Below are 26,666 nucleotides of genomic sequence, written 5' to 3'. Positions count from 1 at the left end.
TGTCCCTATAAAATCGGGATATCTGGTCACCCTAAACCTGCTCTAGAGCAAAGCAGTGCTGGGACGCCGATGTGTGTAATGAACCAGGTAATAAAAGGCTCGACCTGTTTGCGGGTAATCTGTGATTGGAGGAAAAAAGGCTACATCTATTGGGTAACTTACACAGTTTGATCAGCTCTTCTCTTGGGCCCTGCCCAGACCCGAAAATTCTGTTGTATTCTCTCCGTTCTTGCAGCATGCCCATCCCCACGGTATTGGACCGTTGGTAACTGACCTGGTGGGCAGGGCCGGCTCTGGCTTTTTTGCCGCCCCAGGCAAAGAAGCCTCCGGCCGCCCCCCTCCCCCCCCCGGCGCGGCAGGGGAGGGCGGCCAGAACCCCGGGGGGAGGGCAGCGAGCCCCGGTCGGGGCTCCGCTCTCCCCGGCGGCCAGTCCCGGTCGGGGCTCCGCTCTCCCCGGCGGCCAGAGCGCCGGGGGGAGGGCGACAAGTCCCGGTCGCGGCTCCGCTCTCCCCGGCGGCCAGAGCGCCGGGGGGAGGGCGACAAGTCCCGGTCGCGGCTCCACTCTCCCCGGCGGCCAGAGCGCCGGGGGGAGGGCAGCGAGCCCCGGCCGTGGCCCCGCTCTCCCCGGCAGTCGGAGCACCGCGCCGCCCCCCTCCAGGTGCCGCCCCAAGCGCAAGCTTGGTGGGTTGGTGCCTGGAGCCGGCCCTGCTGGTGGGGCAGCACAGGCTAGTCCATTGCGGTTTTGCCCGACATCCCCACTTGCGCTGCTCAACACCACTGCTGTTGTAATGCCATCTGGGTACTTATTGCCTGTTTCTACATCCCCCCCCCCCCCCCACCCAACTGGTCAGGGCTGCGGGAGAGGAACCCTACTGTTCTTTGCGGCTGGAATTGTTGCTATAGATCCCACTGCCCCATCTCAGCACATCTGCCTGTAGCATTTCAGAAACAAATGTCGCCTTGGAAAAGTTTCATTCCTCAGCCTGCAGCTAGATGTCTCTCTTGGGCAGCACAAGCACTATGCAGTGAAGGGAGCATTTCAAAGGAAGAGCTTATGGAATCCCTGAATGTTGACTGGCTTCAAACATAAGATCCAAATAATTAATACTGTAATCTTAAGTATTTTATTAAATTAATATCATTCTATTTAATAGTTATGAATATTTTAACACAAGGGCCCTGTTTCTTCTGTTTCCCCGCCTTTCATAGCAGAATTACCCTCGGGGCTCTGGTGTTTTTGTGTTTGATAAAGGAGTCCAGATATCCCCGAGTAACTGTGGCTCATCTTAGCAAACAGCCTTTTTGGAAAAGTCCTGCAGCCCTGACAAGGAAATGATACAGTTTTCTAAATATTTTTGAACCATCCTGCAAAATTTCAGAGGCATTTCTATGCTTTGGAATTCTATAAGGGTGTTTGTGAAACCATACAAAAGGAGGTGATATTAATTTATGGTCTGTAGATTTATTTTTTTTAGAGTAATTTTGTATTACATTTTCTGTAGAACCCCTCTGTTTTTCCCCTGCATCTTGCTTCTTTGACAGTTGATTTTGGAAAAGTGCCATTTAACTATATTATTTTTTATATTGCGGTAGCATCTACCAGCCTGACCCCAGACTGGGCCCCCATTGTGCTAGGCACTGCACAGATACATAGTAAGAGGCAATCCTTGCCCTGAAGAGTTTACGACTTAAATAGACAGGAGTAGAAGAGGAAAAACCTCAAGTGACTTGCCCAGGGTTGTATAATAACTCAGTGGCAGAGCAGAGAATAGAACCTAGGTCTCCTGACTGCTAGGCTAGAGGCCTATCCACTAACCACAGTGCCTCTTATTGAAATGCTGACGATTATTCTTAATTTATCAGTGAAAAATACAGTAAGACCCTACAATAATTCCCTTTGTGTAACTTAAATATTTTCATGCTATGTTGTTAAAGAAAGTCAATGTTAGTCTTTAACTATGTAGTAGTGTCTTGGCTGTTGTACTGTTTCATCTTGTTGTGTAGGTGGGGTAAGAGAGAAATCATTTTTCCTTTTAACGTGGATCAAAACACACTGGCCTGCCAGTCTGCCAGTTCTTCTCCTGCGAATTTCATGCCTTAATATCTGAATGGTGGCCCCAAGAGGATTGGCACCCCATTGCACTTGGCCCTATACAAACACATCAATTAACTCAGCGTGACCTAAGGGATAGCACCCTGGACTGGGACCCAGTAGACCTGTGTCCTGTTCCTGACTTGGCCACTGGCCTGATTGGTGACCTTGGACAAGTCTCTGTGCCTCAGTTTCCCTAGCTATAAAATGGGGATAGTGATACTATGACTTCCATTGCAAAGTGCTTTGAGATTTACTGAGGACAAGAGCTAGGCATTATTACTATCTTCAAATGAATTCACAAGTGCAGTCTTGTCTGCTTCCATAGTCACTCAGTTGTGGTTTTGTGGAGGAAGGCTAGATTTGGGGTTGGTTTTTAGAGATGGGTCTTGTTCAGATTAAGACAGAAATCAGCTTGTATTTCAGTGCCACATAGCTCATGCTCTTGGTCTGGGGCTGGGACGTACAGCAGATCTGTTTAGTGAATTAGACTCAGCCCATGCAATCATATCAGCACCACCAGTTCTTCTACAGCTGCTTAGCCCCCTTTGCCCGTGGGCAGCGTATGCGGGGAGAACGTCTCGGTGCATTGCTCGTATCGTCTGCCGCTAATCTTGTTTTGCTGGTGTCTGAGCAGTGCTGTCAAGTAGAGCTCTTACTTCTTTGAGGCAAAGTAGAGCCACTTTTAGCCTGTGCAAAGCAGGCAGCTTAGAAAGGGCCCAGTGCTGAAACTAATTGGCTGGGACCTGCCACAGCCAGGTCTTTTTTTCACCGTTTGTTTGCAGAGTCAGTGTGGTCCTTTTTAAAAACAAAGCCTTTGAGGCTTTAAAACAAATCGGTCTCTCCTGCCCAGCCCTTGTGAGCCTCAATACAGCTCCAGCCACATTTGGATCCAAGCTTTCTCAGAGCTAGAGGGAGTTAAGATTCATCTCTCAGTCCCCCAATAACAAATCACTGCGTGCACGGCTAGCAGCCGTCATGAGCAACCCTACAATAACAAGCCAGCGGGTGCTGCACCTGTGCTTGTGAGTGACCCTACAATAACAAACCAGCGTGCACATCTCTGCAATGTGCACAGCACCAGAACCATCAACAACCCTAGTGCTCAAATGCAATCCTACAACAACAAACTGCTGTGTGCAGGTGGTGGAGGTCAGGAGGGGCAAATTGCAGTAAGGAAACGGGACTGTAAACAGCCAAGGAAATTGTTCCTGTAAAAAACATGCCAAACGGCTGGAGTGAGGCTTTGAACACAGTGCGGGGCAATGGCAACTTGGTGTCCTGTCCTGCCGGTTGTTCTACCATTAGACGAGGGCTGGCGTGGAGCTGGAGTTAGGGATAGGCGACGTGGGCAGCAGAGCTGCTCTGCAGTGCCCCCTTCAGGGCCATGCTTGGTACTGCAGCCGTTCCCTGCCTTAGTTTGGCCAGCTGCTTGGGGCAGGGTGGCCCATGGCATAAGGTTGGTATCAGTCTCTCACCAGAATAGTCACTCAGGAGCCATCTTGTTGTAGCACTTAGGCCCAGGTCAGGGCCTTGCCCTGCGTTGGCCCTGAGGAGCTGCTCCTCCATCCAGCCCAGCTCTGCCCCTGAGCAAAAGCAGGGAAGCTTTATTAACTGGCCTGATGGGTCAGTGGTTCCTCCTGGCTCGTCTTAGGCCTCTGGAGAACTGTCTCACTGGTCACCCGGTCTGAGTGGATTTTCCTTGGGCGGGGAGTATCGGGGCACTGATGCCACCGTCAGGGGAAGCCAGATAAACCCCACACAGGGCAATAGAATGGTGAGCAGGCAGGAGGGCTAGGAATAATGTGGGATTCCTGGGAGTGGGGAACCAGAAGTGGGGCAGGTAGCGAACCATCAGGACTGGCTTCTTCCTTCCTCCACTAGGCCTGAGCTCCGAGTCCTGACCGCTGGCAAGCCTTGCAATGGGACACACAGGGAGGAGCGGGGTGCACTCTGCCTCTTGGTGAGGAGGTTCTAGGGGATTTCCATGCTGGGGGAAACACAGAGGAGCTGCTGGTGATTCCAGCAGGCTTGGACTCTCCTGGAGTGGAAGGATTTGGAGAATAAACAACCCTGGTAACCTGCACCCTTATGTTTATAATGACACTTCACAGTGGTCATCCAGCAAGGCAGCTGCAGGGAAGAAGAGGGCCATTCAGTTTTGGGTGCAGGGTTGGAACAAGGGCAGAAGCTTTACCCCTCCTGCCCCGCTTTGATGATATTCCTTTCTACCTCTGTTTAGAATATGCCGAATGTTCGCGATCACGACGCCTCGGTGTATCTCCGTCTCCAAGGCGATGCCCTGTCCGTGGGCGGATATGAGTCAAATCCAATATTCTGGGAGGAGGTGAGCGGTGCTGAGAGGTTTTCATAGGAAATAAAGCATGTTACCAGGAAAACCGTTTTGACAAAGTAGGCGCTGAAATGAGCGCCTTAGCTCTCTTGCTTATGTGCCAGAATGCATGAAATGAAGACCCTTTACATTAAGACAGAGCTGGGTTCAGCAGGACTCGGAGGGAGAGGGGATTTGACAGCCTCTTCTGTTTGGATCTGGCTTAGATCTAGACCAGAACCAAACCTGCTTGAAGAAATGTATGCCCTGTGAGCAAGAATGGGAGAGGAAGGACAGTCTAGCGGTTATGGCACTAGCCTGGGACTTGGGAGATCATGGTTCAGATCCCTGCTTTGCCATAGGTTCTTGTCTCTGACGTTGGGCAAGCCACAGGAGGCATGTCTTGGGTTTATTAGCTTGGGCCTCAGGTGTTGCCTCTAAAACCTTTTTCATCGTTCTCAAAGTACAAAAATGCCACCATCTCCTCCTGCCACCTCTGCCTTCTCTCCACAGAGTGGCATGTCTGCGAATGAGATCACCAGATTATTTGTTGTTCGTTTCCCAATAGCAGCCAGGGGCCCACGCTGAGATCGGGGGTCCCGTTGTGCTGTTCACCAATAGTATGGGATAGTGCCTGCTCAAAGAGCTCATGTGCCAAGTAGACCTGACAAAGGTTGGGTGACAGAAAGTACTATTACGCTGGCTTTGCAGAGTGGGATTCGAGGCTCAAAGAGATGAAGTGACTTGCCCAAGGTCACATAGGAAGAGACAGAAATTGAACCTAGAGTTCCTGAGTCCTACCACCCTTTCTCCTGGATCAAATGGTGCCAAGTGAGTTCTTTACTGGCAGTAGTGACTGGAAATTGACTGTCCAGCTATGACCTAGTCCTGTAACACGAGTCTTGGTTAGATTTTGCTCCCTCTCTGCAATGGGAGAAAGGCTTCCAAACGAACGAATGAAAATCTTTCTGGGATTAATGTTGAAGGTGATAGTAAATGACTGTGGCTTGTGATGAACTTTTTCTTCAACCTTCCCAGCCCTCTTTTCCTGTCCTATATCCTGCGAATGGAATGTTCCATTTTCACAGTAACTGGATGGGGAGTTTAATGTGTCAATTACTACAGGAGTTAATGGGCTTGTCTTTCAAGAAAAAATTAGGTATTCTTCCTTGTGTTTTACCCTAAGACAAAGTGGACAGTGGTGTTGAATAAGCCCATATGCAAGTGGTTCTAACTGATGGGGCCTATGTCTCACTCATAGCTTGGATGGTTAAGGTACTAGCTAGACATCACAGTTCCTCCCCTTGGCTGGACAGCTTAGCAGATAAGGTCCTATGAAACCAAAGTTTCCAAAGCAGCGTCTAATTTTGGGTGCATTGGTTTTTTGGGAGCCTTAATCAATGTCAAAACTCCCATTGACTTCAACAGGGCCAGGAGTTCACCCCTTGGGGCTGTTTTCCAGAAGCGCTGAGCTCCCTCAGTTCCTGTTGATTTCAGTGGGCAATGAAGATACTCAGCACCTTACAGGAAGCAGCCGCTAAGCAGCTGTCAAAATGGGGTGTTTGTTATAAAATAAACATCTTCTTTCACTTAACTTCTGTGTACCTCGGCTCCTGTTTCCCCTCAGGTATCTGAGAAATTTGCCTTTGGCCTCTTTGATCTGGACTGGGATGTGTTCATGCAGCATATTGAGGGGGCAATAAACAGAGTCCCGGTGCTGGAGAAAACCGGAATTAAATCCACTGTCTGTGGGCCAGGTAATATTTGACAGTGCATTCCACATGCCATCAGTGCAGCTTTCATCCTTGATGGGTCTGTGCTGATTATTTTTTTTTCCTATGTATTCTCCTAGTTTGGAGCTAGCAATGATTATATTTATATGCAGGGTTAGTATGAATCAGTCTCTCTTGCTTTCTCCTACCCACCCACGCAAGGAGACAAATTGGGAACGGATAAAATGTCTGTCTTCCTTGGTTTTTCCTTAAAGACACATGCGCGCACTCTCACAAAAGAGATGGAACAAGGACCTGGTCCAGCCCCCATGGAAATCAACAGAAAGGCTCCCATTGACTTCAGTAGGTTTTGGATCAGACCCTGTATAGAAGCAGAAAGGGGTGGGAAATGGCTCTATAGATCACTGCTTGCCATGATCATCCAGTGCATTGATCAAATCTTTTTTTCCCCCAAAGCCAGTTCCCCCTTGTTTTTATCAAGCGGTGGGGTGCTAGGTTGCCAGGGCTGGAATGGAAACCTTTCCTTCAACGTGCTTAAAGGCAGGCGAGAATTTGGCACATCCTTGGAGCTGCTCAGCTTCAAACAGCTTGTGGGAGTACAAATTAGAGCGAATATCAACTTGGTTGACCTGCCTTGGCACTAAAAGCTGGAACAAAGCTGAGTTGGCTCTGTCCTGGCATGATGGATATTGTGCTTCTCACACATGTCTGATCTGGAAAGCTCACAGATCTGCTTGTAATGATTTTGGGGATGTAAGTCTCAAGGTGGGTGGGGGCAACAGGACAGGGGAGCCCCAGAATTTCAATGTTGTCTTGTTCTGCCCGTCCCCTCAGCATCTCTGTCCGAGGGCCCCTAGGCCGTCACAGCTGTCCCATGCCCTCAAGGTTCCCATTGCAGATTCTGTCCTCCTGGCTGAGGAGGTTTTGTTACACTGTACACACAGCATCTCAGTCTGGTTGAATTTCTCAGAAGCCCTGTGACGGGTATAGCATTTCTAAACGCCACACCAGTCCCCTTGAGCCTTCTGGAGATACAAATGCTGTGGAGTGGGGAAATGCTAGGCATGACTTGTGAAGCAGAACTGGCAAATACAACGGATCACTAAAGGGACCTCTGCCTGGAGGCTCTTGTTTGCAGCCGATTGTTCTTTGAAGGAAATAAGCCCGTTGGAATACAAAGGGAGAACAGGATTGGATGCAATGATATCCTATTCCTGAAGGTGGCAGCAGAAGGCTTGTATAGGGAGGAAAATAACCCAGGAGTTTTGTTACATTTCAGTGGGGTTTTTCCCCCCTCATTCTCTGGGCAACACTGCTCAGTGGATTTGATGCTAAAAGTCTGCAGCGAAACGAATCCCAGAGAAAGTGGGTGCGGCCGTGCAGTAATGTCACCCATGTTTACCGCTGATTTTGCTGCGACTGGATTTGAATGTTAAAGGCCAGATTTTCAGATACTGGCCTCTGCTTTTTGCAGGTATGAAGTTATTTTGCACCCTCAGCTCTGGTAACTTACTACAGAAGTCCACGTCTTTGATTAGTGGGCACAAACCAGGAAAAAGATCGTCTAGGACACAGTTCCTGCGAGGTGGCGAGCTGCTTTGACTCCCTTTGCACATCACCTTGCATGACCTTTCCACATTGCAGCTGCAAAAGTGGGATCTATTTATGCCTTCAAATCTAGGGGTGTGAGTAAGATGGGGAGGTGAATTGGGGTGCTTTCCCTGGAAGCAGGGTAACCATTGGCGGGGGTATTGAGATATTTTAGTTCCAGACCCATTAGAAGAATGGTCCCCAAGATGGAACGTTCTATGTGTTTCGGAACAATGCCCGAGGTAGTGTACCTCCGGGCTCAGACAGATCCAACCTCCCAGCTGTATTCGATCAGCGTCGGGGAACACTTTACCACACTGAGATTAAGGGATACCCTGATACAACTCTAGCTGGTAATACAGATTCCCAATTGGGGGTCATCAGCAGAGAGGAGAAAGGGAAAAACCCAGGTCCTGGCATACAAGAGTAAAGGGATAAAAGAGACTGCAGAACCTCAGTAAGGAAAGCAAGAATGCAGGGAGGAAACCGCTAAACGTTTAGGGTACGTCCACACGAAGAGCTAGGGTTGAGATTCCCCTGCCGTGTCCATGTGCTCATGCTAACGCCCTTTGAGCTGGCATAAGTATGACTTGCCGTGTAGTCACGGTAACAGAGGCACAGCTGAGCTGTGCTGGCTACAAATCCTCCCGAACCCGGTGGGTCTGTACGTGGCACGGCTGAGCCGTACCTCCACTGCCGCTGCCCATGCTACTATGGCTACACTGCTGTTTACACTCGCGCTGTCTCAATGAGAGCTACCACGAGAGTGCGCACACGAGCAGCAGAATCACCCCCCGGGCTTGTAGTGTAGACACAGCCACACGCACACCTCTTTCCTCGCTGCTCGTTTCACGGCTCTGCACTGCACAGGGATAGTTTCCTGCATGGGTGTGCCAGCAGGGGTCTTTTAATACTCTGGGGCCTAGAGAAAATGATCATGATACTTAGGGCCAGATTTTTCAAAGGCACCTAAAGATGCAGATAGGAAATCAATGGCGTTGGGCACCTAGGTGCTTTTGAAAATCCTACTAGGCACCTGTCTACCTCTTTAGGTACCTAAATACCTTTGGAAATTGGGCCCTAAGTGCTTTTCATCTCTAGATCGCAAAGCAGTGTTATCATCTCCATTTTTAGAGATGGGGAAACTGAGGCATGGAGGTGCAGTGTCTTGCCAAGGGTCCCATAGCAAGTCAGTGGCAGAGTCATGGGGTAGCGCAGAGCTCTCCCAACATTTGGCCCAAACTCCTTACACTAGACTACAGCAGCCCCTACAGATTGAGGGGTTTGGATTGAAGGTTTCTTCTATCTGGGCATCATTGTATCCATGGGAATGAGCTGGCAATACTAAATATTCAGCAGGGACTGTGATGGCTGGAAATCAGACCCCTGGTGTCTGCCTCACAGAAAATGGGTGTTGAGATGTGCATGGGACCAATAGCCCAGGGTCCAAATGCATGTGTCTAGAAGTCCAAATAATGTATCTAGGCTCATGACCAGACCAGGACCAACTTCCCAAAGTCAGGCGTTTTAAACGAAGGCTTTAGAAAAGGCTTTGCACAACCAAGGTTTGGAGACCTGCACAGAGAGCACTTTTCCCGATAGCATCCTCCTCTCTCCCCAAAGATTCAGCCAGCTGTGACTTTTCAGAACACTTTGACGGTGTCCTAAGGGGATGACTTAATTCCGCACAGCTGGGCCAGCCCATCTTCCCTGGTCATCCCTGCGGCATGCATCTGTGGTCTGTCTGCTAGTCAGCAAGAGAGCTAGCCATCTTCCTGCCAAGCCCTGGATGGAGACCTGTATACCCGTGCCCTACCCTTCACTGTATATCCGACTCTTAGGCAGCTTTTCACCTCTGCTCCCCTTGGTTCAAATCTAACCTTGTACAAATTAAAATGAATTTGCTCTTGGTCCAGTTCATAGCAGAGCTGTTCTCATCAGGAGATTGCTCTGCCTTGGGAACATGACCATGAGCGGCTACTCAGTTTCTTCAGAATTTGAGCTTTTATTTTTGAAAAAAAGAAGTTTAAAGCTCTTGTGGCTGCAAACCTTTTTAGGTGCAAGGGTATGCAACCAGATGAAGCACTATCCTTCTTAGGGTGCAGACACCCTGAAACAATAGCTCTAAGAGGCATTCTAGCTATCTGGTGTTCACTCTGAAACCTAGTGACAACACTTTAAAATGTCAACGCTGATGGCTATTTTATTGCTAATCTTTTTGGTGGAAATATCCATATGGTATGCTTAGGCAGCATGACTGGATTCTTTAGACATTAGAGATGGAAAAGATCTACCAGATCTGTAAATCCAGCACCATTGGCAGTTCTAGGACTGGCATCTGCATGGCTTATATAAAAGGGTATTGAGTCTGAAATGAGATACAGTGCAGTGCTATATGGGAGTCTGAGGAATAGCTTCTGAGGTTCCATTTCAAGACTGCTGTGCATTTACTGGAGAAGCCTGCACCATAAAGACCTGCTCTCATTTCACTGAAGTATTTAAAAGGAAAAACCCTCCAGCCCCACAGGGACAGAGCTACATAGTTGCTCAAAGGGAAAGTAGGACACATCTCGTGCTCCTAACCAGATAAAACATGACATTTACAAGGTAGATGCCTTGGCCCTGGGAAGCGCAGCTTTGATTAAATCAGGGTGTAAGTACAGCTCTCAGTCTCCACTGAGAAGCCAGGTCTCCAGCAGGAAGCCAACTTTTTTTATATACAATATTTGTAGCGCAATAAATGTGATTTCTAAAGGCTCAATGATCCTTTTCCCCCACCCCCTGCACTCTGGATTTAAACTTGCATGTATTCTAGCTGTGAAAGCCAAGTCACGGTGGGTTTGGAATACACAAACAAATGGCAAAAGCATGTTGTTTGCGCTGCACAGTAAATCTTTTATAAAATAAACGCTTGTCCCCTTTATAGTTTTGCAACCCAACTTGCTTCCTGGGGGCGGGGGACAAATCCCCATTAATGGCAAAAATAGAGTTCAAGGACATAACAAACCAGTTTGCAAAAGGTGGCATGGGATTGACAGGGCGGGTGGGAACTGGTTTCAGTGGGAGAGCACGGTCCAAATGTTGTTAGAACAGAGAGCACAGGCATAGTCCAGTTAACCAGACTTCTGTATCCCAGAAACTTTTTATCAACTACAAGGGTCATCCTCCACATAGGAACAGTTCCATGCCATCTAGGGCCTCATGCTTGTCATGCCGATCACTGTGGATAGCTGGAACTTACTAGTAGTCACGAGGATAGAATTCAGCTTCCCCTGTTCCAGATTCACAGGCCTTAATTTGAATTACGTTGCAGTTGTATGGGGCCCAGTGCCCCGTCATGAACCATTTTTTGCCAAAATTGTCAATTCATTGAAACTGAAACTGTTCCCGTAACAGGGTCGATTTCAATGACTGTCCCGGCTTGAAAATTTGGGGATAGAAAAGGGTTTTGAAATTGGTGAAACAGGGTGTCTTGACGCTTTTGAAATAGAAAGATTCACTTTTTTTTGTCAAAATGATTTGTCGTTCAAAATGTTCATAAATTTAGACTAAAAGATGGTTTTCAAAAAATAAAATTGAAATGAGGCCGTTTGAAATGATTGAAGCAGACGGTTTTGATTGATCTGAATCAACAAACATGTAGGGATTTGGGGTTCATGACATTTGTGAGATTTCAACTTTTCAGCCCAGTTTGGGACAGGAAAATGTTTGAATATCTAAAATTTCTGAGAAACCTGTTTCCCACCACTCTAGCTGGAGTTGAGGCTGCTACAGGTCAGGAATGAGGTGGGTACCTGACAGCAGAGCTCTGCAAGGAAAACTTGGGCAATAGCTGCCTGCCTTTATGTCCTGGGTATCAGCACCAAGTTCACCCAATACAGTGGTTTAAAAGCAGTTGACTTGCTTTTACCCTGTCCTGATTCCTGCTTCCATCAGACATTCATCTCCTATTCTTTTTTTTCCTGGCTCCCTCTCCACAGCTTGGTTACGCTTTTGGTGCAGGAGGCATAGAGTGTCCTAAATATCTATGCTGATGATGTGATAAACTCCCTCTGCAGGGCAATGTGTTAGGTTACCAAGCCATATTTGTCTTTCCACTCTGCCAATGGATGGTTATATCCCATATTGTAAATGGGGTTACTGCACACCTCACGTACCAAACAAGACCATTCCTTTACAGGCAACCTGTGTTTTGGAGAGTAGGGGCTTTGAGTTCATATTTCTTATCATTTATCTTTATTGTGGTTGAGCAGAACCAAGAACAAGACAGACAAATCTAGGGATCAACATCTGAGACTCAATTTGCTTGTAAGGGATTTACCAATAACGGAATCTTTGCATGTCATGGCTAATCCTTTAGCTCACCCTGTAGAGCGTTTGCTGGCAAGCCATGGACCTGGGTTCTAAGTCCACCTTCAGATTTCTCCCCATTAATTCCCTGATTTATAGTCTGGCCTGTTTGCTCAGTGAAATAGGGGTATCTGGCAACCTGCCCTGTTGAAGACGAAAACTTTGTTCTAAATGGTTGTGTAGAAATTAGAGGTGAGTTGGAGCCACAAAATCCAGGTCCAGATCTGGATTCAAAACTACCCCCAGCGCTCCGGAGCGGCCAAATACTGTTTGTCTTGGCTTGAGCAGAAGTAGAAAAAGCAAGAGGAAGGGAAGATTCAGAATGAATATCTCGGTCTGCAGGCATACCTCCTTTAGCTGTAGTCTCAACAGATCTCCCAGGCTAGGCACAGGTCAGTACTGGATCAGAGCTGCTCATTGAGAAGAAATCAGCTTTGACCCAACACCCTAAACCTCTTGTTAGGAGGCAAAACAAAGAACTTGACCATATGGTCAATAAGATCCTGTAGTGTCATGGAGGCATGGCTACCTCCCAGTTTGGAGGGCCGCATTTTGCCTGCTGTATTTTACAGTTGGATGCAGTATTCCTGGGCTTTCCCAGTCTCGAACTGTTGAGTAGTGTTGCCATGCAACGCTGAGCGGCTGACACGTCTTGCCCCAGAGATGGCTCGATTTCAGTTTTGGAGATAGCGAATTCTGCTCGCAGGCTGGGGTTTGCATTGCCTATGGGAACTGGGGCCCAAATCCCATTGCAGTTAAACAGGAGCTGCATGCCTAAGCCCCTTCAAATCCCCAGTTCTGGGATCCTTCCAAATGAAAGGCCCTGTCTGTATATGCTAAGATGCACATCCGACTGTGTGCTCTTTGAGGCACAGGCTATCTCTGTGTGGGTTTGTACAGGGGCTCTAGACACCGACACACTAATAAGAAGAATACCATATCATTTATTATCATTTATGTATCTGTATTGTGTAGTGTCTAGGAGCCACAGTCCTGGACCAGGACCCCCTTGTGACAGCTGCTGTACAGACACAGAACAAAGAGATGGCGCCTTCCCTGAAGAGCTTATTCATTGGTTCTTCCCAAATCCCTTCTCCTTTCTCTTGAGTGCGAGAGAGAAGAACTTCAACCAGCTGGAAATTGTGGACCAAAAAAGGCCCATGGGTTCATAAAAACGGGATCGGACACCCCAATGGATGGACACATTGAGTCAGAAAACTGTCAGACAGAGGTTTAAAAAAACCCGTGGAGTTTTTTTTTCCTCCACCCAACATAGTGGTGTTTTTTTTTTTTAAGATTGACAGCCCTATCTGGAGTGGGAATTGGCAGAATGAGACATCATTAACACAGGAGCCCTGGGCATCTGTTCAGCTGAAATCCATTAGGTTAATAAAGAAGTATTTATCTGAAATTCATGAAGCATACCAGCAGAAACAGATTAGGATAAAAAGAAAATAACAATAACATTAACCTGGCCCGGCCCTCGAAAAGATGACTAATGGAGCAACACAGCTCTCTTGCATTGGGTGGGATTTAGCCAGAGAATGACGACTGTTTAAAATAATAATTTAGGAGGAATTAATAATTCCCGGAGCATTTGCTGATTTAGTTAGATCAGAGGATTCATCTCACTTCACAAAGGGCCCTTTTATGTTGAAAGATTCCTGTTCAGGGTCTTCCCCTGCCCATGCAACCAATGGCCTTGCTTTCAAAAGCCCCGTGCCAGGAACATCCTGTGAAAGAGGAATTGTTCAGGAAAGCACCTTGGGGGTGGGGAGATTAACCAGGATCGATGGGATATGGTAAAGAAAGGGAAGAATGAAGTCTAACTATCAGGGAAACTGCAGAGGCTGAACCCTTTTCAACTGGGCAATAGTGGGTCTCCCATTGAGGCAACGCAACCTCCTTCACTTGGGATGTGAACTAGACTGGTCAAACTACTAGGAAAATATCCAGGGGGGGAAGAGTCCTCCATCGGCAGTGGCATGGATTGAGCCTGTGGTCTGATCTAACCCGTAGACCAATGATCAAAATGGTCTTCTCCATCTCTGCCTTCTGAGATCGCCTCTGCACCCATGCCCACCGACTCTTTGGAGAAGCATGCCAGGGTTCTGCTGAAGGTTCAGGTGGAATGATGAACTGGAAGGATTTCTGGGCAAAGCTGGGGGCTTAGCATCTCCCCCAGAGACCAAATGCACTAAGTAGCCTTTGAGTAAGGAAATCTCCCACCAAACTCTAGCATGGCTGAGGGAGAGGTTTGGCTTTAGAGCAAGACAGGCCTTTCACTGAAAGAAAGGGTCTGTTGTTTCCTGACCTGATATTTCCCCCTATTGCCCCCAGACAAACACTGAAATAGGCTGTAACATTAGATTTTTGTTGCCACGCCAGCTAGAGTTACTTTGGTTGCATCAAACTGTATCTGGGGGAGGAACATTCCGGAAGAGTCCCTGTCTCTCCTGGTACTTATCAGTCTCTGTCTGTTTCCACCAATCATTCTCATGCCTCATCTCTGTTCACAGGGCCTGATTCAAAGCCAATCACAGTCCATGGGAATCTTTCGACTGACCCGACTGGACTTTAAATCAGGCCCTTATGGCATGTGCTCATTACCATGGTAACTGAGCGCTGTTCGGCTTTGATCCCTGCTTATTTATGCCCCTGTTCAAAGGGACAGCAGCAATTTCTTCTACATCACGAGATGTCCGAGTAAGAGGGACACTTGAGGTGATATTTTCAAGATCACTCCGTGTTGGTCTAACTCTGTTCTCACGGACTCCAGCGGGAGCAGAGAGCACTTGAAAGCCCCACTGTGGAAATGTGTGACCTGTCTCTGAAATGCGTGGGGAGCTCGTGGCTGCTAAGGGCTGTATTGATGGGTTGTGTCATCTTTTCTGCGTTCTAGAATCGTTTACTGCCGACCATAAGCCTCTCATGGGGGAAGCGCCAGAAGTCCGAGGCTTTTTCCTTGGCTGTGGCTTCAACAGCGCGGGTAAGACAAGACCTAAAAAAAGGTCAAAGTTCCTTTCTTTTATCTAGAGCAAAACCCCATCAGCTTCACGGAGGGGGAAGATTGGGCTCAGGAGAGGGTTATCCCGGCTGGAGACATAAGGGGCTCCCCATCTTGTCCTCATGTCACAAACAATTCCTGGGTCAAGCAGTGGGCGTTTTGAATGCACGTCAGGCTCAAAATTGATTTCCCGACTCCGCTTACAGTCCTCTTCTCCTTTTCTTTTTGCTCAGGGATGATGCTCGGAGGTGGCTGTGGGAAGGAATTGGCCCACTGGATAATTCACGGGCGTCCCGAAAAGGATATGTACGGCTATGATATCAGGCTAGTAGCTACCCCAACCCCGAATCTTCCTCCTCCCGTTCTGGCTAGATATCACGGGTCAGTTCTAAAGGAGACTGCACGTGTAGGAGGAGCGTTTTGTTCTGCTTTGCTTCTTGGCAGGAGCTGGGAGTGCCGAGGTGGCTGTGTATCCAGCCCCACTGAGCTAGGGTGGAAACATTTCATATTCTTACTTATCTTACGATAGCACTCAGCCAAAAGGAAGGCTCTGTGGTGGTAGGCCCTGAATGTGCACTTCAAGAGAAGGGGTGCCTGCACCATCGAGCTCTCTGTCTATCTCAGAGGGGGACCAGAGGTTAAAGGGCTCTTACGTGACTTGCCCAAGATCGCATGCAGCCGATGGGGCAGAGCAGGGAATTGAGCCCTTACCACAAGGCCATCCTTGAGCAGTAGCATTAAAGTACTTAGGAGAGTGGTGGTCATTATTAGAGAGGGCTCCAAAGTCGAAAAGCTCAGATCCAGATACCCATTTTTAAGGCCCGGCTTGACAAAGCCCTGGCTGGGATGATTTAGTTAGGGGTTGGTCCTGCTTTGAGCAGGGGGTTGGACTAGATGACCTCCTGAGGTCCCTTCCAACCCTGATATTCTATGATTCTATGATTAGTATTAGGGGCGTTTGAAATAGTACGGGCAGCCCCCAGACATTCAAAAATCATGAGATATTTTTAAATGATTTTTAGGGTTCTTTTCCTTTGTGCCTTGGTGTGTGAGCCTCGAGGACGCACTGGGGTCATGTCTTCGAGTTTTGCTCTGCAAACGTGAGCGAACCAGAAACTGTTCTAAATAAAAAGACAGCTCAGATGCTCATGTGTTTATGTGGCTGCCGGAACTGGGGTTTTCATGACGACACCCTTTGCCGTGAGACTCTCAAAACAAGCACAAGCCTTGGCAACCCTGTTGAAATCCCACCCCTAAGTGGATCGAGTTTTTGCAAGTAGCCCCATGAGTATCTTTTTAATGGAGCAAACCAATGCCCCCATCCCAAGCACCTCCTAATTTAGGGGTGTTTGGAACCCCTGTTCTGAACTTGGTGGCCTGAGCCCAGGTCTAGCCAAGCGGGAGTGTTAGGCCTGTGACCAGGTGCCCTTAGGGAGTGTGGTCCTCTCACAGCCAAGAGGCAACGTACTGTGCGCTGCTCTGCCTCATGCCCAACGTCGGGGTGGGGGGGATTTAACTGTGCAAGGGAGGACGGGCTGTCAGGGATTTGCTGAGCTTTCTGTTGTGTCAGTAATTGCTGAAAGTGCTGTATTCCCTCTGGCCAAAGGTTTCTAACAGAGGCGCAGGAGGGAGGGGGGATTGGACTCATTTTCAGTTACTCAAAGTAAAGAAAGCGTTTTCAGAAGATAAAGCCTGCACAAGGTGATTTCCTCAGTTTGGCTTCCAGTCAGTTTCTTCCCAGCACCCTCCCATCCCCTATGTGCATATTCAGGTGGAAAGCAACATGGCCGGTCACACAGAGACCTTCCCTAGCAGAGCTATAAATAGAGAGGTAGTGGGGGGGCGGGATCAGAGAGGACGCAGCTGGGCTGGTACTTGCTTGTGGATTGAATTCCCCTGGCTGCATTGGTTGATGCATTTGGGCTCTGGGGTCTACACTAATGCTTAAGCAGTCTGGCTTGGAGAAGGTGGGGAGGAGGGTGGCGCTCACAGGAGCCAGAAGTTCTTTTTAACATGCTCAAGCCCCAGACACAGCATGTCACATCACGAGACAGCACAGTCTAACCAACGGGCTGGGCAGTTCAGGTAATTAGATGCCTGACTGGCATCAAGTGCTCCTGGAAAATTGCAGGGGCAAAGTAAGAGACACGATGGAAGCGCCTTTCCAACGCTGGTCCTATTGCATTTGATTGAGGTGCCAGGGAAATGGAGGCTATGCATCTGGGTGAATGAATGCGAGCTGCTCTCCTAGATGCTGCTGGGTGCCCAAGCTGGGCCTGTTATTACGAGGTAGTTTTGCTTACGCTGGCTGGTTCTCAAAACTGGGTGTCTGCGGGCTAACAAGGCTGATTTCCCTGTGTGCGCAGGGCCAGTCTCTCGGCAGCTGCCCCTGTCTCTCTGAAGAGCTGGAATTAATTACACTGGATAGCTTTAATGAATTTACATGTTGGGTTGATCTCATTTCCCCCATTGCATTTTCATGCAAACAGCTTCCATCAGACACCAGGAGATTGCAATGATGAGAGAAGACAGGGTAATTATATCTGGGTTTTGTTGTTGTTCAATTAGCGCAGTGCCTAATCCTCTAAGTTAATAATCGAGGTGACGATTTCAATTGGCGAAAGATTATCTTCCCCCCCGCAGCAGGACATGGGCCGTGAGGTTTTGAATGCGCTGATGCAGGCTCTGTAATTGGTTTTTCGTTTTCAATTATACTTTATTGGGTTTGTTGTTTTATAGGCATGAGGATAAAAAAAGCTGTCAGATGCGAGCTTTAAAAGTCACATCGCAACAAAAGGCAGACCCAGCACAGACCCACTGGGCCAGGCTAGTACCATGGAAAGGAACAGCTCACCTTACGGTTAGCAAGGGACAGCAGAAAAATACAGTGTATGACCTTCCTGTTCCTAGCCCTGCGGCTGGTGCCTCTTTAGAAAATATGCTGCTCACAGATGATGGAGACCATTAATCTGGGAAAGAACCTGCTGCAATATTATAAGGGGCGCTGGGCACATACGAAAAGCCGTGCGGGGTTTGTAATCCAGATCTGAGCTTTGCAGTTTCGTCTCATCTCCATAAACTGCAGCTGAGATTCTCAAATTTAATGAAGGGATTTGGGTTGTCCAGGCAGCTATTACAATCTCCCCTCCATGTCTAATGATGATCACGCCATCTTAGCGCACACACAGCGTCAAGCACAGAAGCTTTCAGCTTGACAGATCCGAAAGCCCTTTAAAAACATGTTGATCAAAATGTGTGACTTCATGTAACTCCATTGGCTTTGATGGAGTTACACCAAGATTGAATTTGCCTCCCACATGTGCCTATGTATGTATCTATCACTTCACCCACCACTGACAGACGGCCACCTCTGGCTGGAATGTGGCAGCTGCTGAACATTTCACAGCACGTGAAGAATACCAGTACCAGCTGAAACTGCCAGGGGAGCAGAACATAGTTTTCCAAACAGGGATCTGGGCAGGGCAAAGGCTTGGTATGGAGCTTCTTATAGCTCCTATGTGTAATGGATTTTCTAGCCCCCAGGTTGGCTTGTGTGCCTGCCAGATGTCAAGTCAGACCCCAGCCCGTTTGTTGGTTTGTGGTTCCTAGAGTGATGAACCCAGTGTCAATCCTTGCTGGGGGGTTTTATTATTATTTTTATACTCCTCTTTAAACAGCTCCCTTTTCCACATATTTAAATATTTATTCTTTCAAATGCTCACTTGTAAATAGTTCATCTGCTGGCGGTTGCTGCTCTTGCTTCTGTCAAATGTTCACTGCCCTGGTACATGGGCTGAGGCTCCAGGAAGATGGTTGGTGGGTGAGCGATGACACGTGAAGTGGTGCATGCTGATATACCAGACAACCGTGGCTTTTGAGGCCCCAATCCCAGTTGTCCAAGCAAGACCAGGTCCCGGAGAGCTGACCTGCCTGACGCCCATGATTATTATTCGAAAGGCTCTTTGCCAGTGGGTTTCCTTTCCGGCCTACGAGTCTGCATGGCCTCTGGGGCTCCCGTGCCTCAGTCTCTGTGCTGAGTCTGACCGCTCATGAATGCAGGTGATAAGTGGAGGGTAGTGATGGGTATCAGATACAAAACCAAACCTGAACTTCCCCAAATACAAAGATGTTTAGTCCATTACACAGCAGGACAAGAGGCCAGTTGCAAAGTATTGGATCCAGATCCCAACTGTCCTGAAATCCTGGGGTATTCCCCAGCAGTAATCATAGGACTGGAAGGGACCTTGAGAGGTCATCTAGTCCAGTCCCCTGCATTCATGGCAGGACTGAGTATTATCTAGACCATCCCTGGCAGGTGTTTGTCTAACCTGCTCTTAAAAGTCTCCAATGATGGAGATTCCACAACTTCCCTAGGCAATTTATTCCAGTGCTTAACCACCCTGACAGTTAGGAAGTTTTTCCTAATGTCCAACCAAAACCTCCCTTGCTGCAATGTAAGCCCGTTGCTTCTTGTCCTATCCTCAGAGGTTAAGAAGAACAATTCTTCTCCCTCCTCCTTCTAACAACCTTTTATGTACTTGAAAACTGTTATGTCCCCTCTCAGTCTTCTCTTCTCCAGACTATACAAACACAATTTTTTCAATCTTCTCTCATAGCTCATGTTTTCTAGACCTTTAATCATTTTTGTTGCTCTTCTCTGGACTTTCTCCAATTTGTCCACATCCTTCCTGAAATGTGGCGCCCAGAACTGGACTCAATACTCCAGCTGAGGCCTAATCAGCACAGAGTAGAGTGGAAGAATTTTAATTATCAAGTCACATGAAAGGGCTGCAAATGTTAGCATCCCCCTTCCCCACCCCTCTTGCCACACCAGAGGCCTTGTAGTAGGGTGACAATCTCTTCAAACCCCGGCATTAACCTCAATGGAGTGTTGGGGAGATACGGCTTCCCCATTAGTCCCTTAAAAATGCTATTGCTGGCACGAGGCGGGGAAAGAGAAGGTCAAACCTTTTGTTTAAAAGACCCCAGAGCCTTTTTTCTGTTGATTTTGTGGTCTGATCTGCTGTTTTCCGAGCGCCCCCATCCCCTGTGCACGAAGAAAATGGGGGTGGGGGAGGGGAGCTGAAAGCATTGTTTGAAAAGGCCCTATAAATGATATTCTGTCTTGAATTTTGCCTGATGTCTTCCCCCCCTCTTCAGACCTGGGGGCTTTGAGCTGGATGGGAGCCCACTGCAATTTTGCAAGACACGCTCCCCGGCTTGCCAAAGTCAATGGATGGGAAAGGTGCCATCGGTAAGAGAGTAGGAGGTTATTGTCGGTGAGTTATAGGTCTCTGTTAATAATATGAGCATGTGCTGAAGTAGCACATTCCTTCAAGGAGCTTTTCTGTTTGAGAGATGAAAATTATGTCCAACAAATTTCAAATGCTTTGGGTTTTATGTCTATGTCAGTCTGGGAAGAACTGGACGAAAAATGTAAAGAATATTCATGGCTCGTTCCTTTTTCAGGCGTGTGTTTCATTTGCAGGCCAGCTCGACTTGCTGAAGGCTGAGCAGAACTTAACCTGAAATATCCTGCTCGGCCCCTGCCCCATGAGACCATATCCTGCTCCCAGATACGCTGGTATAAATCTGCTTAAATCAGAGCTGCAGAATTTGGTCATGTGGCATAAAAAGCACCCAGCTCAGGGAACAGTACAGCTCGGTCGCATATGGTGTGAATCGGTTCTGCTGGGGTCCATTGTCTCACATACTCTGTTTCTTACATTTGCTTTGATAAAGAACAGATGAGAATTCTTAGGCTCCATCTCACCTTTTAATCTGCAGAGACCTTAACGGGAAGCAAAGACCCAAAGAACCAAATTCAGGATCTTGGTTTCTCCAGTAGAGACCCACAGTTAATCTAATGAAGGCAGTGGTGCTATGGGAGGCAGTGTGTCCCAGTAGATAGGGCTCTGGACTGGGACTCAGGAGACCTGGGTCCTATTCCCAGCTCCGTCACTGCCCTGCTGAGTGACTTCAGGCCAAATCACATCCCCTCTCTGTGCCTCAGTTTCTCCTCTGGAAAAATTAAGATGATATATACCGTTCTTTATAGAGTGTTTTTGAGACCTCTGGATCCAAAGCACTGCATATTAAACACTGCTATGGATTTAGACCAGTGTAACAGAGTTAAATATGGCTAAAAAAAAAGATTGAAACAAACCATACTTACCCTATTGCATGAGTAGGGTCAGAGCCTAGGACCTTCAGTACCTGAGCACAGACTTGAGCCAAAGCGGGAATTCCTTTAGCTAACAGGACTAGGAGGAGTTGAACCTTCAAACGACCAACTATTAGAGGCACACATCACAAATTTTACAAGCGCGTCACTGAAGCATCTCGGCCTCTCAGACACGGCTGTGTTAGTCAGCGCCAATTATGCCCCAGTTTCTTTGAGCGCTGACGCGCGTTCACATATCCTACATGGTTCGGGCTGCGCGATGTGGTAGCGGCAGGTCTTCCTTGTAATCAGGGAGAGAGCTGGAAAGTGTCTTCTTCCAGGATTAGTCATACTTTCCCCCTCTCTGCTCCTGCTTCATGTCACTAGTTCCAGGCGTCCTCCCCTAGAAACGACAGCCCGTTCTCGACGCTGGTTTGAGGCTGACGCGCCCGGCTTGCGGTGCTCTTGGCAGGCACTGCCTTCGGGTTTTGATGGCATCTACAGTTGATGATAATGAGGGCGAAATGGAAGGAAAGACAGCGGAACTGTGTCAGGGAATTGCTTGGAAGTGTTCAGATTGGCCCAGTCTGTTGAAGGAGGTAGCTTGGCTCTGAGCTGAGGTGACACCCGTATGGTGCACTGTGGCAGCTGCAGGGACCGGTGTGTGTGTGTGGTGAATACATTTATACCCAGGTGGGGAGACTGAATTTATTATGGCCAGGCACCCAGTGCAGTCACTCTGCACCTGTGCAAAGGGAGTGTGAAATGTTGCCACTCTGGGTGTGGTGGCATCTTGTGCTCCTTTGGCCCTGGTGCAAATGGCAGCACAACTCACAGGGAGGTGAAGAATCAGGACCACCCTGTGCAGGGGTAGGTGACCACACAAGGTGCAAAGAAGAGGCCGATGAAGCTCAGGATGTTTTCAGACCTGAGCCGAATCCTCAGCTGATGTAAATGGGCATTGAATCGAGTGGGCCCAACTGCTCTGAATGGCACAGAGAGAATCCATTGCCGTAAGCACCGGCCTCACAGCATTTCGTCGACTGCCTTTAAAAGAGACGCCCCAAGTTTGTGGGTTTCCCATTTTCCTTTACGACAGTGATATTCCAGCAGCCAGCCCACGTGCGAAGGAGTTGCTCCGATTGCTAGAGAGACCATGTATCCCCCCGAATCAGAACATGCAGTCACATAGGTACAGTCACATCAAGTTTCCCAGATCATCTTTGGATCAGGGTCCTGCTCGTACTTGACCCTTCCATCTGGAATGAAGAGTTACAGCAGAAATCAAACCCAGGGCTTGGGTGCATCACATGGGAAATGCAATCAAATAAGGCTGCTGCTGTTGGGTTGGGTAGTTTTTTTTAGGGGGGGGTATTGCCCCCTTTTAATAATCTGAACATCTTTAATTGCCTAGCGACACTGACACGACATGAAGTCTGAGCCTCTTTCAGATTTACAGCCACGGCGGGCTGTCCGCTCAGGACTCGTTAGCCTGCTGAGAAATGCGAGGACACGGCCAAGGCAGATTTAGTGACTCTTTTAGAGTCAATCTCTTTTTTCCTGGGGAAGGTTCTTTTGCATTTCTAGAGCAAATGCCATTTCCCCAGGGTAAAATGGCTTCACCGTGCAGCATACAGGAGGGAGGAGGAAAAAGCTGGCGCTCTCTCCAAAATCCCATTCCACTGGATAAACTGGACCTTATTAGTTCATGCTGGGAGCCAGGCTCTTCAGCCCAGATCTACAAAAGTATTTAGGCTCCTAACTCCTATTGAAACCAAAGGGAGTTAGGCACCTAAACACCTTTGAGGATCTGGGTCCGCATCCCGTGAGGAAGGCCCCGTGTGGAAGTATCCTCTGTAAGAGTCAGATCACGCCCACTGCTACGCCAGTCTGCTCCTTCGTGTACCAATGAAGAGTCGTTCCGCTCATGCGCCCGCTCCCATTCATCTCTGTGTGCCCTGGCCCACAACGGAGCACCCGATATGTTCCGTTATTCTCCAGGCTGATCATTCGCGCCGAACACCCCGAAGCAGTAGGGAGGTTTGAAACCTGAACTTGGACCAGCATTTTGCACAATGACTCTTTATATAAAGGGCCCAGATGCAAACCTCCCTCCCCCCCAAACCACTCCCCCATGCTTGTGGGAGGTCAGGGCCTGGGCTTCACTTTTGCAGCTTGAGATGATCTCTGATGATAACATGAGATGTGAATTTTCAGGATCCTGACACCCCCTTAGCTCCTGAACAGCAATAACTAAAAACCGAATGTTACACCAAGGAAAAGCAATGGGGTTGTGGAGGGAAAAACCCCCAAATATTTCCAAGGGTTTGGAACGGGAGCCCAGAGCTGAACTGTTCAGGGGCTGGGAGTTGTGCTTTAAAGATCTGATACTGACAACCGAGGCCCCGATTCAGGGCAGCTTTAGTCCCACTGAAATCAAGGTGATTGGATGCTTTCCTGCACTGGGGCCTTTATGAACTCAGAAAGCCGGGCAGAGATCTCTTTGCCCTTTGCATTCCGCTCCCCAACACCAGATGGCTTTCTCTTGCTTTTCCTACATTGCTTGTTCTCCTTGAGAAACTTTGGTGGCTGGGAGTGTCGGGGGTGGGGGGGGGTAGGGACGGCACCAGCGCACCTGCAGGTCTGCCAGTCCCGCGGTTTCGTTGGCAGTTCGGCGGTGGGTACAGCGGGACCAACGGACCTCCCACACCGCAGGCATGCCGCTGAATCCGCGTTACCAGCAGACCTCCCGCAGGCGCGCCGCCGAAAGCCGCCTGACTGCCGTGCTTGGGGCGACAAAATACATAGAGCCGCCCCTGGTGGGAGGTGGGAGGGCGGGGAGGTTAAGTATCATTTTTAAGATCACAATACATTTGGATTCGTCCATTCACTGTATTGCTGCCTCAGTTCCCCTCCCCTGCCCCATCAGCACCCACTGGGATAGACTGCCCCTCTTCCGCACTCATCTGGCTGAGAAGGCACTCGCTGTCTCACAGGTAGCCGTTCTTACCAGAAGAGTTTCTGAAAAAACGATGCTTCTGCTGCTGGGCACGGCAGAGCTCAGCGTCCACGCTGCCCCGTCATGCTTCCTAGCTGGGGTCTCCTGCTAACCAATAAATACACCATTGAATCACATGCACCTGCAGTGGCTGGCAGCTCAGAACGCTACGCATGAGTCTGGCTCACGAACCTTCATGCCACATAGACCAAGGCACCCCTACCGATCAGAGTTCTTCAAAGGAACTGCTGCTAGATGATCAGAATGATCAAAGCCAAGCCCCAAGGCGGTGCGCTGGCTGTTTCAACTCAAGATAGATAGGTATGTGCAGAGCAGAGGCTACATGGCTTTGATCTTTCCCCGGGAAGCAGTGTTATCTTGGGGGGCTGTAGCAAAGGTTTGTGAATTAGGAGAGGCCTGAATTCTATTCCTGGCTTTGCAGCTAACTCACTAGGTGACTTTGGGCATGTTGGTTAACCGCTGTGCCTATCTCCACACGCTGATGCTGCGTTTAGCCATCTTTGCACAGCACTAAGTGCAAAGTTTTCTTGTGGCTCCTATTTGTCTATCTGGCGTGAAACGCCTGCATGAGGAGAACACAGAAGTTAGGTTCTCCCCTCCATCCTGTATGGAAAAGGCCCCACCCCCCTCCCTGTGGGGAACTCTAAGGATTTGGGGGGGAATAAGCTGGCATAGCCGTGGTTCCAAAACATATGATATTCCAATTCCGTGATGTTTTATAAAGAACGAACATGAGATAAAACAGCATCAAGGCAGCATCTCTGTGTCAAACTCTATTCAAGGGCTGACAGCGGCTATTGTTCACATGCAGGGAGATGCTTCACTCTGGTGTGTGTGTGTGTGTGTGTGTGTGTGTGTGAGAATTTCAAAGCATAGCCAGCTCTAATCACTGATGCCGTGGTTAATCCTCCAACCCCGTCAGCCATGTGATGTCTTCCTAAAAGAGATGCTGTAGCTCCGCCAGAAGTTTTGGGTTTGATGCAGAAATTACTAGGCAAGGTTCTCTGGCCTGTGATAGGCAGGATGTCAGTAGAGAAGATCGTAATGGTCCCTTCTGGCCTTAAAGTCTATGAATCTATGTCCTGGATTTACAAGGAAGGGAGAGAGTTCATTTAAATCTTCTTATCAGGGTCAAAATGAGGTCTCAGCGTTGCTTTCTGTTGGCCCTATGCCTCCTCCATCGGGTGCCCCAACCTAATTCAAGAGTGCACACATCCCTTTTCCTAGCATAAGAATGGCCATCCTGGGTCAGATCGATGGTCCAACTACCCAAGTATCCTGTCTTCTGACAGTGGCCAATGCCAAATGCTTCAAAGGGAATGAACGGAACAGGGCAATCATCAAGTGATCCATCCCATGTCGCCCAGTCCCAACATCTGGCAGTCAGAGGTACTCTTCCTCTTTTGTCTTGCCAGGGTTTGGACACCAGCAGGGCTCCTTGTGTGCAAAGAACAGCATCTATAATTTAGTGCTTAGCATGTTTCCTGCCAAGAGGCTTGATTAAACTGCAGCAGCTGCCTCCACATCTGGATTTGGGTAGATGTTTGTTTTCTTGTTGTGGGAGAACAGACAGCCCACCGCATGGGTAGAGAGTGAAAGAAGATGGCACCTTCATGTTGTGCAGATGGGCCAGGCTGGGTTATAGGCTCAGGAGTAACTGCACCATGGCCCCAGGTGAGCATCTGATCCCACAGTTCTTTGGGGCATGTCCAAGGCATGGGAATGTTCTCCTCTCTGCAGTGCAGTCGCCCGATAAAGGGACAGGAAAAGCTTAAAAAAAAAAAAACCCTCCTGCTCTTAACTTTTCCGTCCTCCCGGCCCCAAACGAGGCTCCCTCACTGTCTCCTTCCCGCTTCTCGGCCTCTTCCGACAATGCTGAGTGAGATGAAAGAGCTTGGTTAGGTAGAAAGCCCAGGGGGCCATGTGCCTGGCGACGTGTGACCAGAAGTAGGGGATTAGCGCACAAGTCCCTCGCCTGGGAAGACTTGAGATAACTAGTCTGAGCTCATCATGAGAAAACGAGTTGTTTGGCCTCTCTCTAGCACTCCCTGTATGACTCTACAGCCCCTCCCGCACCCCCCTTCCTCCCAGAAGCACACAGTCAGCCATACTTGTAATCAGTTGGCAGCTCTGTAGAAAGGGCTTCAGGATGGGAGTAGGGGGAGGCACCGGCCAGGTGCCGTACATTGGCAGCGCTGGGGGCTGAGAGCAGGACTGGAATAGGAGGGGGCACTGTGGGAAGGCCAGGACTGAAGTAACAGGGGTGCAATGTGGCAGAGTCGAGGGGCAGTGGCAAAGCTGAGGGCATGTGTGTGTGTGGGGGGGGGAGTGGACGGAAAAGCAGGGAGCTTTGCAGGCCGAGGTAGAGCTGTGCGAGTGT

At 48.8% G+C, this 26,666-nt stretch overlaps 2 protein-coding genes across 3 annotated transcripts in view; one reads left to right on the top strand and one right to left on the bottom strand.

Annotated features, from left to right (window-relative positions):
- The window catches only part of LOC135976492 (spidroin-1-like), a 925,731-nt gene that overhangs the window by 470,762 nt on the left and 428,303 nt on the right, over positions 1–26,666 (bottom strand). The window lies entirely within an intron of this gene.
- SARDH (sarcosine dehydrogenase) overlaps positions 1–26,666 on the top strand; it is a 92,927-nt gene that overhangs the window by 7,974 nt on the left and 58,287 nt on the right. For both annotated transcript variants that reach the window (XM_005293244.5, XM_042854325.2), the window contains exons 7-10: positions 4,335–4,439; positions 6,052–6,181; positions 15,000–15,086; positions 15,338–15,428. In XM_005293244.5, coding sequence (XP_005293301.3) covers positions 4,335–4,439; positions 6,052–6,181; positions 15,000–15,086; positions 15,338–15,428 — 413 coding nt within the window. The remainder of the gene's footprint in view (positions 1–4,334; positions 4,440–6,051; positions 6,182–14,999; positions 15,087–15,337; positions 15,429–26,666) is intronic.

This window comes from Chrysemys picta, chromosome 18 (assembly GCF_011386835.1).
Source record: "Chrysemys picta bellii isolate R12L10 chromosome 18, ASM1138683v2, whole genome shotgun sequence".
Classification (NCBI taxonomy): Eukaryota; Metazoa; Chordata; order Testudines; family Emydidae; genus Chrysemys; species Chrysemys picta.
This window is presented reverse-complemented; position numbering and strand designations above follow the sequence as displayed.